Source organism: Chenopodium quinoa, unplaced genomic scaffold (genome assembly GCF_001683475.1).
Source record: "Chenopodium quinoa cultivar QQ74 unplaced genomic scaffold, ASM168347v1, whole genome shotgun sequence".
NCBI classification, from domain to species: domain Eukaryota; kingdom Viridiplantae; phylum Streptophyta; class Magnoliopsida; order Caryophyllales; family Amaranthaceae; genus Chenopodium; species Chenopodium quinoa.
Window position 1 is genome coordinate 911,885 of NW_018743444.1, and position 13,391 is coordinate 925,275.

At 33.3% G+C, this 13,391-nt stretch overlaps 1 protein-coding gene across 1 annotated transcript; it reads right to left on the reverse strand.

Moving 5' to 3' along the window:
* Positions 1–4,401: 4,401 nt before the first annotated feature.
* Positions 4,402–12,631, reverse strand: LOC110739177 (zinc finger CCCH domain-containing protein 11-like). The gene is made up of 8 exons (XM_021919642.1): positions 12,350–12,631; positions 11,682–11,766; positions 11,407–11,547; positions 11,153–11,241; positions 6,379–6,567; positions 6,133–6,263; positions 5,956–6,055; positions 4,402–5,200 (listed from the first exon to the last, which is right to left on the reverse strand). The coding sequence occupies exons 1-8, from the start codon at positions 12,521–12,523 to the stop codon at positions 4,991–4,993; spliced, it is 1,119 nt and encodes a 372-aa protein (XP_021775334.1). The 5' UTR covers positions 12,524–12,631; the 3' UTR covers positions 4,402–4,990.
* Between the last annotated feature and the right edge of the window lie 760 nt (positions 12,632–13,391).

Genomic DNA, 13,391 nt, shown 5'->3' on the forward strand with positions numbered 1-13,391 from the left:
ATCTCTATTTCAATTATTTAATTTGATTGTTTGATTATTATTTTTCCTTGAAGTTACTAACGTGCATTTTGTTATTATAAAGAAATACGAGGTATCCAAGTAAGTAATTTAATTACTTTATTGATTTTTTGATTTAGAAATCATGATAAAAATATTTTATTGATTCCTAGTATCATGTTAGGATGTTTTATTGCTTCCTAGTATCATGTTTAGGGTAATATCAAGTATGATTAAAAGAATGCTTACTATTTTCTTTCCTAATAAAATATTAGTATCATGTTAGGGCTAAAGCTTTAATCTTTAATGTTTAGTGATATCCTATGATTTGTTATTAATCTTGTTAGTATCATGCCTAGAATCTTGCTTTTAATGCTTTAACATGGTTATTTTAATTATGATTATTATGATTGTTATATTTATGATTATTATTACTATGATTATTATGTTGCTTGATGTTTATTATTATTATTATTGCTTGATCACGTCTTTTATGCATGTTTAAAGGGAATTTGTACTTGTAATAACACTTATTGAGATAATTAATAATCTTGTTTAGGTTAATTTGATTATAATTTAAGTGATCGCCGATAATAGTTTTATTTGTGCATTAATATTCAACCAACATAGATAAACAGGTTTAGGATAAACCTAATGATTGCATGTTAGTCAGAAAGCGCACATGAATACGAGAAGAATAAAGTAAAGGCCTATTATTCGGTCAGGTTATTTCTCTTTTAGATTGGATTTGTACCTTTATCCCCGAACTTCCAGCCATGGTTGCAGACCTATTGGAGTTAACTATCTCATGGATCGTTAAGGGGTGTAAACTTCACCCTGTGAACAGTTTACAAGTTCCTAAAACTTATTGGTGACTCTTTTGCTCTAGCTTCCTTCCCTTTGGACACCACCATGCTTAAGTGTATGATCACAGTGGGGTTCAAGTTTGGGGTAATGCTTGAAATATTCCCTACAGAGACGCGTGGACATATCGAAAAGCTCCATTGTTTAGAGACAATTGAACATCAAGATGGCATTCCCTAGCTTCTGGAAGGTTGTCACAATATCAAATGCAGCAACAAATCGGTTACCTAAAGAGACGTGTGCTCGACGGTGCAAGATACGCGTTTCTTAACTCTCTTATCTGTTTTAACTAACGCTAGTTTGCAGGTATTGGCGTTACAAGGATGATTTAGGATTGCAGAACTTTCTGAATCATTCTCCGTCCCTATCGTTATTTTGACTTTGTTTTCGATACATAAGTTTCTCCAAACTCAGTCAAATTGGGGGCTTCTGTAGACACCCAAATGTGTCTCCCCAAAACCAAACCCGGTGATGAATACTTTTCACGTCATTTTCTTATCGAACGAAGCGAGAGTGTGGAAAGTCTAGTGATGAGGAAGTTTTTATTAAAATATATGTCTTTCTGTTTTCTAAAAAAAAATTCTTTTCTTACTCCTATTTATAAAAAATAGCCGGGCCAATTTGGTTTGGTCCATAATAAAGGTCTGATAATAGTGTAGTTGGATTGGGCTCGAAAATAGCTTTCCAATGATATATTATAGACCCAATTCCGATGACTTATGAGGAAGTTACGGATTAAATTAGATTAGGCCCAATGATTTTTAAAGGTGGCCCGATGATCTAGAAGAGGGCCTATTAGTCTTATTTTTTAAAGAATGTTTTATTTAGAATAAAATATATTAAATATGATTTTGAAAACTACTCGGATGCATAATTACCTGCAACCTGTGTTGAAGGTAATTACGCGTGGAAAAGCGCATTGACTTTTGGAGCAGCGCGAGACGACATAGTCGTCGCCAGGCGCTGACCTTTGTCGTCTGGCGTTGGCCCTCGTTACCTAGCGACGAGCTCATCGTTTGGCGCTGGCTCCTGTCGTTTGCGACAGGACGAGTTTTATTCCGAATATGATTTTCTTCAATCCTGTGCTATTTTTCTTATAAATAGGGGTCGTATCTTCTTGTTTTCAAATCATCTGCATTTACAATCTTCTCTCTCTTTCTCTCTCTCTAAAAGCTAGATGCTTTCTTTTTCTCTTTTCTTTTTCTAAACCTTCCCTCTCACAAAATTCCTCATACATTAGCTTTGGAAATACCTAGCCAAGTTCGAAGTTGCCTTCGCCTTGGACGTGAAAGGTTTGATATTTGTGAGGGTTTGGTCCTAAATCTCTATTTCAATTATTTAATTTAATTGTACTGATTTATTATTTTCCTTGAAGTTACTAACGTGTGTATTTTGTTATTAGAAAGAAGTACGAGACATCGAAGTAAGTACTTTAATTGTTTTATTGATTCCTAGTATTATGTTAGGATGTTTTATTGCTTCCTAGTATCATGTTTAGGGTTAATTAATATTATCAAGTATGATCACAATGTTGCTTCCTATTTCTTTCCTAATATCATGTTAGTATCATGTTAGGGCTAAAGCTTTGATCTTTAATGTTAATGACATGATAGGGTTTGTTTTTAATCTTGTTAGTATCATGCCTAGGATCTTGCTAATATTATGTTTTAACATGAATATGATTATGCTTATTATTTTGAAGATTATGATTATGTTGCTTGATATTATTTATTGTTATTGCTTGATCACACCTTTTATGCATATTTCAAAGGAATTTTGGTATTTGTAATCACGCTTAATAAGATAATTAATAATCTTGTTTAGGGCTAATATGATTATAATTCAAGTGATCGCCAATAATAGTTTTATTTGTGCATTAATATTCAACCAACATAGATAAAAAGGTTTAGGGTAAATCTATTGATTGTATGTTAGTCAGAAAGCGCACATGAATAAGAGAAGAATAAAGTAGAGGCTATTTTTTGGGCAGATTCAATCTCTTTTAGGTTGGATTTGTACCTTCATCCCCGAACTTCCAATCATGGTTCCAGACCTATTGGAGTTAACAATCTCCTAGATCGTTAAGGGGTGTAAACTTCACCCTGTGAACGGTTTACAAGTTTCTAAAACTTGTTGGCGACTCTTTTGCTCTGGCTTCCTTCCCTTTGAACACCACCATGCTTAAGTGTATGATCATAGTGGAGCTCAAGTGTGGAATTCTTGAAATATTCCCTACATTATTCATCACTGGGTTTGGTTTTGGGGAGACACATTTTGGCGTCTACAATCCTCTATAGGGTTAGACTCTTGGGAAAACGTTTTAGCCTATTTCACTTTATAGAATTTCAATGTTTAGAATGCAGGGTGTTTATGGGCAGTGTTCTAGTAGCGGTTTGTGGAAGAACGAAGGATTGTGTTTTTTTGTCTTTGATTGAGTGTAGGAGGGTCGTGAGTGAATTGACAAGAAAAGGTAATTCCCACTGTCTGCTAGCAATGATCTTCGAAGTCATTGCTTTCAAAAATTTCTATATGAAAGAGGCTCTCCTTACACAATGTTTGGGGGTTCATAGCGCTCTAATGAAGTTGTGTCTTATCCCATTCAAGGAGGATATACCAACTGTACCCTTTCAAATGGGTACCAAGTCACAAGGAAATGTGACTCAAGTTATGGTAATGAGCCAAGAATCCCACTTGACTATTCTTACTTCAGGTCGTTGGGATTGCTCATATTATGAGCATCAAGTCTTGCTCATAAGTATCTCTCAATCAGGCCATGGTTTCTGGTTCTTTTTGCTTTTTCAATGTTTTGTCAAGCTCTTTGGGTGTCTAGTGGTTCCATTTCAAGTATTCTACCCCAACCTCTACACTATCTCCATCAGTGCAGTCAGCTCGTGTTATGGGTTGATGTCAATGCATACCACAGGTATATTTGGTTTTGACAAGTTTTACCGCTACCGTTTGTGAATTTCGTCCAACAATCAGGCCTCCATCAAGCGCAAAAGCCACATTTTACCAGTTGTTATTGATTTGTTTCAGTTCGTCTTATATGAGCTTGAGTTAAGTGTATTTGCTGTACTTTACTTTCCTGTACTTAGTATAGGTTGTTATCTTGTTTTTTAATTAATAGTATAGTTCTGACTCAAACATATCATAATTTGATCAAAGCAAAACCTAAACCCAAGCATGGGCTGACCAACATAGTATTTAAGCATATCCAACTGCTCATTTTAAACCCACACCCTCTGCTACATTGGTCAAGCTTGAAGTTTGAGTTAAGGCTAATGACCTTACCACGTTACCAGGCCCCCTTCACTCTTCATTGTAGTCGACAAATTAAAAAAAATAAAAAAAGAGGCAGCAGCTGAAATACCGTGTTCACTACACTGCCACCTCTGCCGAAGAGTCGAAGACAATACAGAGCCTCCATTCACCTCAAGCAAGGTCTCATACAAGTTTACAAATTAAACCTATATGATGTTAATTCATTCACAAACTGAGAACACTGTTAACTGAATCAGAAGGCAACAATCACTTCATACATATTGGCTGTAAACAAAGATAAACAACGCTGATGATTAATCATTGATATAAAGCGACAATATATAGCAAGCATTCATATGCAAATGATATGTTACAGAAAGCCAAAAGAGCCAATAAGTGATTAATGTCCAAACTCAAAAATAACCCAGGCATCAAAAAACACTTGATTGAATTATTATTAATCTTGGAGACTCAAAATGACAACATATATTCCCAATACTTATGGCCTGATTCAACAACCACTAAATGCAGCCTATAGCTATATAAATACCACCAAAAGGGAGGTACAGACCTAAATCACGGGTGCCTGGGTGATTGCCAAGCGAAGCCCACACAATTTACAGTGTGTTTGGATAAAGTGGATTTGAAGAGAAAAAATGGAAAGGAAAGTAAGGGATCCATTTTCCTATTTGAATATATATTGGGGGAATAAAACCCAAGGAAATGTGAAGGATCCAATTCCTTCTGAAGTTGGAAAGATTTAGAAGGAAAACACATTCCCTCTTCTCCCTCCTTCAACCTCCACCATTGCTATCCAAACACACTATAAACTAGTGCGGACAGCCGGACAGCATGAGTTTTTAATGGTTTACGCACTGGGACTAGGCTCCTTTATTTGTATAGATGTTCTCGACAAACTAGCTTCCAGCTCTTCCAACTCATCCATATCCAGGTCATCGTCTATGTCATCCAGACCATCGTTGTCATCATCATCATTCATTGCACCTGAACTGCTAGGAGCAGCAGTATCACCATGAGCAGAATTGATGTGGTCCACTTTAACAGATTTCTCACTTACCTGAAATCCAAGTGAAAGTAAATAGTTTACTACGATTCACCTTCACAACACTTATTTGTTTCAACTACCAAATGAATTCTTCATATTCCCCACAACTGCATCGCCAATCATTACATGCTAGCAATTATTCATAATCCAAACCAGGTTACAAAAACAAAAACAAAATAAAAGAAAATGAAAAGTGGGAAATCCCATAAAGATAAACAGAATTTCAACAGCCAATAAAATACTACCATTCCCTTCCCAAAATAAAAGAAACAGTTAACAACAGCGATAGAAATGTGGATGTTGACAAATGCTGTTAATTAGATGATTATGAATAAACATGACTTTCATCTCATAAGAGGCGGATAGAGAAGGCTAATTGCAAATACGAACATAAGAACCAATCACAGTAAACAAGGACTAATCATACAAGATAATATGTGAGTGGAAAAAAAAAAGGCAGATGTTCAATAGGAGTGCAAAGCATAAACTATCATCCCATATAAATCCAAGCAGCAAGCATCGCAAGACATCTTTCTTAAAGCCATGGTGGGCATATGATCAACAAGTATTTAAGATATCTTCAATGTGGAAGTATAATAACAGTATCTCCCCCCCCTCCCCCCCCCCCCCCCACAAAAAAAAAAAAAAAAAAAAAAAAAAAAAAAAAAAAAAAAAAGCTTAGGCTATTAAGAGAGACTATCCCAAATTACTAGGATGATAATTTAGGTCAAGTACATCGTTTCATAGAAATGAAATATAAGACCTACCTCTGTTTCATTATTTTCAGATTCTTCCCTTTCATATTGATCCCATGCTCCAACATCATCAACAAATAAGCTAGCATTTGACAAAAATAATTCTCGGCCACTGAAAAGAAGGAAAACCACATTACATATACTTACTTTCTATGAGAAAAAAGTAGATGACCAAGGATAAAATGATACCTCATTCTATCATTCTTGGCTCTCTCTGCACTCTGAGAAGCCATGCTAGCAGCCTTTTCAGCTATCTTTTTCTGCTTCCATTGTTTAAACAACTCTGTAGTCATGGGCGTGGTAGACTTCACTTTTGCCCGCTACAATAATTTAAAGGAAAAAGGTTAGCATATTCATTCACTACAAAGAGGCCAATTCATTTCACACAACTTCTAAGCCACATAGATGCCAATGAACTGCAACAAGTATTATCACCTGCTCCTCAATCTCTTCTTCAATAGGCATCTTATCAGCCTCTTCCTCTAGCAGAGCCTTCATCTGAGATTTTAGTACATAACCAGGTGGAAGAGCATGCCTATAATGACAGTTTTTACCACCATTTGGACATACCCAGAACCAACCATATTGTTTTTTCTCCACAGCATCCAAAAAATGTTTACATACCTGTATAGATCCTCAAATTGTTTAACAATAACAAATTTAAATAAACCATTTAAAAAAATTAAAAAAAAAAAAAAAAAAAAAAAAAAAGAGCACTAGGAAAAATATCATCACTATAACAGACCGACACAAAACGGAGTCGAAGTTAGAGGGAAGCACAACCAAAGAACAAGAGATTGTTATATACACCAAGGTGCACCGCAATGATGCACGGATACCCCAATCTTCAGCCATCTCCCATACCGGGGATGGATACAGTACGGGTACGGCCAGGATACATCCCCATGGCGTACCCTTGAAAAGTGGTACGCGGAGATATTTTGGGGACGGCTAGGAGCAGCTCTAGGTACGTTTCGGGGATGGATTTGCTTCTTTTTTGACGTCCCCGGCCCATTTAAAACTAAAAAACCCCTAATTTACTTTCTGATTTCAATTTCTCAAGAACCCTAAAAATTGGAGAAGCCAACTACAAAGTGCAACCTACGATGCCTTGGAGGCTACTCCGGAGACCACATACGACGGACACCAATAGCCGGAAACCGGCGACCGAAGACCAGCAGCAAACCTTCAAGAGTTCTTCTCTGCCACCAGTTCTCTGCCTCTCTCTCTTCCTTCTTTTCTTCAATTAACTTGATCGAGGTTTAGATATTTGTAAGTTTTGTTTTGTTTCTTTCTTTTTTTTATAGTATAAACAATAAAGTACTTCGTATTACTGCATTAGTAAGGTTTTTTTTTATATATATATTTTTTTAACTGTAGTCAGTAGGTGGTTTTTTTTGTTTTTTACCTATATTTCTTTTAATTTGTAGTGTATAGAATAATTCTTTTTAAAAAAAAACATTTTATGGATTTATATTTTGGTGATTTTTTTTGCCGTATCCTTGTCATACCCGTTTTTTGGAATTTTGATTTTGACGTATCCCGTTTCCGTACCCGTATCCGTTTCCATGCAACCTAGGTGCACTGTACACCCATGAGTATTTTGTTCTCACTTTGATAATTGTTTTTCATTAAATCATCAAATGAAGATCAAACACTAACCTTGAGTTAGTTGGGTGTACGTGCACCCGAGTGTATGTAACAAATTCCACCAAAGAACAAGAGGACCACTGTTAAAAGTTTATAACCAATTGCCCTAAAGAAACTCCCATCATAAGACAGAATATTTCAAAAAAATCCAATAAGCTGGGATCAAACACGACTCAAACTACCTCAGTCACAAAATACATACAATTCAGAACTTCGGAGACGGTGAAATAGATAATACAAGGAACAAATAATTTTTTTTTCCTTGGATTCGAATTTTTAGAAAAAGAGTAAAAAAATAATTACAAAGCATCCACATAAATTTAGTAATGCTATGAGAATATTTAGAATTCATGGCCCTTCACTCATGTCTTTTTTAATTGATTTGGGGGGGGGGGGGGAGGGGGGCGGTTCACTTAATTATATCTATAAGTCATTTTAGGAATTCCCATTTTTATCCAACATTCAAGTTGTTCTACAACATTAATACAATATAAATTGTCATTTGTTAATATAAAAATATTATTATAGGTTGTTTTACCATACCAATATACGTAGTACTATTTTATGCCACTTAACAATACCATAGTTGTATTAAATAAACTTTCCAAATACATTTGAAAATTGGTGTACTTATGTTGGATAAAAAAAGAAACAAATAAATTAGAATTTGTTCAACAGTGTTCAGTGTTCAGCTATAGCTGTTACAACTCACCCATCTCCGAGGCGCCCAAGGGAAGGGGGAATCTAATCCAGAATGGCATTTTCACATTCACTAATAATTAAGCAGTCAGCTCATATGAGATATTCATAAAAAGGATTTGGAGGACAATATTTAGTTGACACATTCAATTTAGGCACACATATTAAGGTGAGGGGAGAGAGTGAGAGAGAATGATAAAGCAAGTGAGGTACACTTAAAAAGCAAGGTATAAAACTTAGTCAAAAAGGAAACGTGTCAACTAAAAAAAAACTTCCTACAAAAGAATACGTGTCAACTAATAAAAAATGGAGGTAAGTATGAAATTGTGATTTGTGAATTGCAATCACTCGCCTAGTTTAACTAATCAAAGCAGTACTTAATCTCCAAATACAGCCTATTGCTCTATCAGAAATATGAGTGAAAAGATTTGAAACAGAGGCAGTTCAATACAGGGCATAATAATAATAATAATAATAATAATAATAATAATAATAATAATAATAATAATAATAATAATAATAATAATAATAATAATAATAATAATAATAATAATAATAATAATAATAATAATAATAATAATAATAATAAATAATAATAATAATAAAAAAAAAAAAAAAAAAAAAAAAAAAAAAAAAAAAAAAAAAAAAAAAAAATAATAATAATAATAATAATAATAATAATAATAATAATAATAATAATAATAATAATAAAATAATAATAATAATAATAATAATAATAATAATAATAATAATAATAATAATAATAATAATAATAATAATAATAATAATAATAATAATAATAATAATAATAATAATAATAATAATAATAATAATAATAATAATAATAATAATAATAATAATAATAAAATAATAATAATAATAATAATAATAATAATAATAATAATAATAATAATAATAATAATAATAATAATAATAATAATAATAATAATAATAATAATAATAATAATAATAATAATAATAATAATAAAAAAAAAAAAAAAAAAAAAAAAAAAAAAAAAAAAAAAAAAAAAATAATAATAATAATAATAATAATAATAATAATAATAATAATAATAATAATAAATAATAATAATAATAATAATAATAATAATAATAATAATAATAATAATAATAATAATAATAATAATAATAATAATAATAATAATAATAATAATAATAATAATAATAATAATAATAATAATAATAATAATAATAATAATAATAATAATAATAATAATAATAATATGACGACGACGACGTCCACCACCACAACAACAACAACAACAACCAACAACACCACACACCAACAACAACAACAACAACAACAACAACAACAACAACAACAACAACAACAATAGCAATAAACAATAAATAATAACAACAATAGCAATAAACAATAAACAATAACAATAACAATAATAAATGAATCTTATATGCCCTACATAAGTAATACAAGTATTACTTTTGATATTGCAAACCTCAAAACATTTGCAACTATGAAAAGGTTTTGAAAACAAGACAACAAAATTACTAGTTTGAAGACCACATACAGCTTTATATAACCGTAGCCTTAGTTTCATAAAAGCACAAGGCACAGTGAGGCTCGAGAGTTGGCGCCTTAGCTCTTTGAGGCTCAAAGACATTACAAAAGGTGCGCGCCTTTGCGCTTTTTTCTAGGCTTCCTGCGCCTTATTTCGCGCTTTATGTTTTAAAGCATCCATAGCTATTGTGTAAGTTTATTTTTCCTAAAGTATACCAGGAGACTTCGTTATAGGCAGGTTTTCTTCAATTCTACTGGAGAGAGAAATCCCACATCCTATAATTCGATTTGAAGAACCCTTGTTATTGATCACATGGCTCCCCTTTCACCTTTTCTCATAATTTCATTTTTATACTTGTTTAATAGGAATTATCATTTCTTTTCTATATGAATAAAGTGCGCCTCACCTATAAAAGGTGCGCACCTTCGCCTTGTGCCTAGGCTCCAAGGACCTTCTGGGCCTTGGTGCGCCTTGCGCCCTTTAAAAGTAAGACCATGTAGCTTCAAATCGCAACCCAAATTTATTGTTTATTTACTTGATCAAAATAAAATGCTCTTCATATAGAGTGGTTTCAATAGTTTTGTCATGAAATTTAAGCTAATCACAACCAACATTTTGAAAGCACACTTTAATTAATTTTGGGCTAATACTTTAAAGAGTTCTAACTAGCCGCCAGCCATTTATAATTATTATAATTTTTTTTTTTTGGAATGGATATGAGTTAGCACTAAGACATTATACCAACTGAAACAATATCATCTTGCAAATAAGAAAATAATTGACCCATTCTTTGGACTTCATAAATGTTTAAAAGAAAAGTTGGTATGTGTTTTTGGGAGCGTAATCTTAATCAATTGTTGATAGATTATACTAAATTAAAATTTATCAAGTTAACAATGTATATGCTGAATAGTCAAAGGTTTGGCAGGGATCGAAAAGTTCGGCAAGACAACTCCAAGCAGAAGAAGTATCAATCACATCCTCTCATACATCATAATAAAGTATAACTTCAGTTTTCTCACAGGAACATTTAACATCACAACTTCAACAATTTGTGACAGGTGACATCTAAGTCAAAAGTCTAAGAGAGACAAAAATAGTATAGCATTACTCAGCTCACATTTCAAGTAGAAAATTCACAGCTTCTTAAACAATGGGAAGCTCACAATGCTAGATATTAACTACTCATGCCAAATGACATTTTACAATTACAAGACTAACTTGACAAATTAAAAAATTTATCACAACTTAAACAGGGGATGAGGGGCGTAGACCAAAGATTACATTTAAACATCTAAATAACAATGAAAAAGACTTACAATATCGGTTGGTTTGTTCTGATTGTACTCCTTGCTCTTCTCTGCCACAGCTTTTTCCAAGGTTTCTAGATCCCATTCCTCCATTGTTCCTTGAAAGAAGAAAAATAAATGCCCACAAAAAATCCAATCAACAAAATACAAGGCAAAAGACAATATTCTATGCAGTTTAAAACATAATTTAAACCGTAAACTAACATCAAATACAATTACAACATCAAACATTTAACATCACAACATCAAATACAATTACTCACCATCATCACGCTTATCTGAGTAAACGTCAATCTTCTCTCCTTTCCTTTGCACATTCAGATCATGTGAAAATTTGCATTTAAAACCCTTTGTACACTGCCCTACCTTAAAAAATTCGCACAGTATAGACTTGGGATCAACACCTGATCAAGCACAAAAGCTAACATGGTAAATACTTCACCAAAACCACAACAAACATAATAAAACATGCAATGAATTGGAAAACAGTTAAGAAATAGATAAATCCATCATCAAGTCAAAAAAATAAATGTATTACCAACTGGAACTTTAGGCTGGGTAACAGCAATCTTAAACAAATCATTCAACTCCTTTTCCCTCGCCTTCTCTTCTTCTTTCTTTTTCTGCAATTCAGACAACCAACATTATTATTGACAATATGCCTATGCGCGTGCAATATTAATGCCGTGGCATACTCAGACTTCAATACTCAGGATGTTTCAATGCCAATAAAAAATTGACAAATTGAAATCCCGAAATTCAAATACTCCCACAATATTATTTTAGGATGTTCGTAAGTTGCTACACATAAAGTGAACCCTAGTGGTTTATGACTAAATTTCTCAATATGCAATTGCCCCATCAACAAAGATTTAGGGGAAAAAAACAGCAACAACAATGACAAAGAACCACAACTATTATACTGAAAATATTATAAATCAGATGTTATATCCTTAGTACACGAAAGTAAATCCAATTTAAAAACTAATTCCAAAGAGAGTAAACCCAATATGAATCAGTTAAAAAAATTGCCATCATATATTCACTAATAAAAAATATATATATATATATATATTTAAATACAAAAAAAATTGGAAAAAAAAAAACAAAACAAAACAAAAAAAAAAAAAAATCGATAACAATTATAAACAACTGCATGAGTAGGAAAAAAAAAGTAAAAATTTAAAAAATTGAAAGGTAGAGAACCTTAGCATCAGTCTTTTTTGGGTCAACTTTAGGTTGGACGGATTGTTTGAGGCTCTGAACATATTTCTGAACATTTTTGCTCTTACTCTTGTTCTTAAGACCAAAAGTCTTATCCTCAACTTGTTTCTGCTTCTTCGCTAGATCGGCCTTCGATTGCTGCTGTTTCGGCGGCATCCTCTAACGATTACGGCGTCGGAGATGCGGTTTTGGTGAAGAACTTGCCTGAGTTTTGTTAATCTTGGTCGATTAGTTTTTCGTGAGAGTTTTTTTTTTTTTGGGGGGGGGGGGGGGGGGGGGGGGCCGAGGAAGGGTGAAAGATGGGGTGGAACTTGGAAGAGTCCGAGTGTGGGAAAAAAAGAGGTTTCGAGGAGCAACAGCCAAAATTTTATTTGTGGAATTGGGCCGACAGGTAATTTCATATGTGGACTGTGGAGGGTGGACATAAGTTAGCAAACCACAGGGGGCGTGCAACATCCAATCCAAACTACTTCATGGTATGTTCAATTTTGTTCACTATGTTGTGCCGATGCCGTTCTTCCAATTAAAATGTTAGAAGAAATTGTCAAGAAAAAGATTTTTTTTTTTTTTTTTTACAAAAAGCAAACGCAATAAATTAAAGAGATAAAGTCTCCAAGTCAGACAACACACTGCCAGAAATTTCTTGAGGATATTCCTCAACTCACACCCTCAGTTCATTGTAGCTCTTACAAAGATTAGCTAAGTCATGAGCAACTCTATTTCCCTCCCTTTTCACAAAAGAAAAGATACAAAAGCACAAGAATTGGCCAAGAAAATCATGTCTTTAACCACATTGTCCAAATTCAGTAGGAGAGACAAGTGCTTTCTTCAGATGATGGAAGAGCTTGAGGTTATCGGTCTCGAGAACAAAGCTTCTAAACCCGGCCTCCATGGCTATGGACAAAGCGAAATGCATCGTCGTTGCCTCACCCACATCACTAGCAAGGCTGCCATTAATTTTCACGCACATAACAGCCAACACATCACCCTCAAAGTCACGAGCAACCCCTCTTAGCCCTGCAGT

Coding starts and splice junctions, on each gene's coding strand:
- LOC110739177 (XM_021919642.1), bottom strand. CDS start 12,523: ATGCCGCCGAAACAGCAGCAATCGAAGGCCGATCTAGCGAAGAAGCAG. Junction 11,242..11,406: donor CTCAGATAAGCGTGATGATG/GTGAGTAATTGT, acceptor TCTTCTTTCAAG/GAACAATGGAGGAATGGGAT. Junction 6,056..6,132: donor GCCAAGAATGATAGAATGAG/GTATCATTTTAT, acceptor CCTTCTTTTCAG/TGGCCGAGAATTATTTTTGT.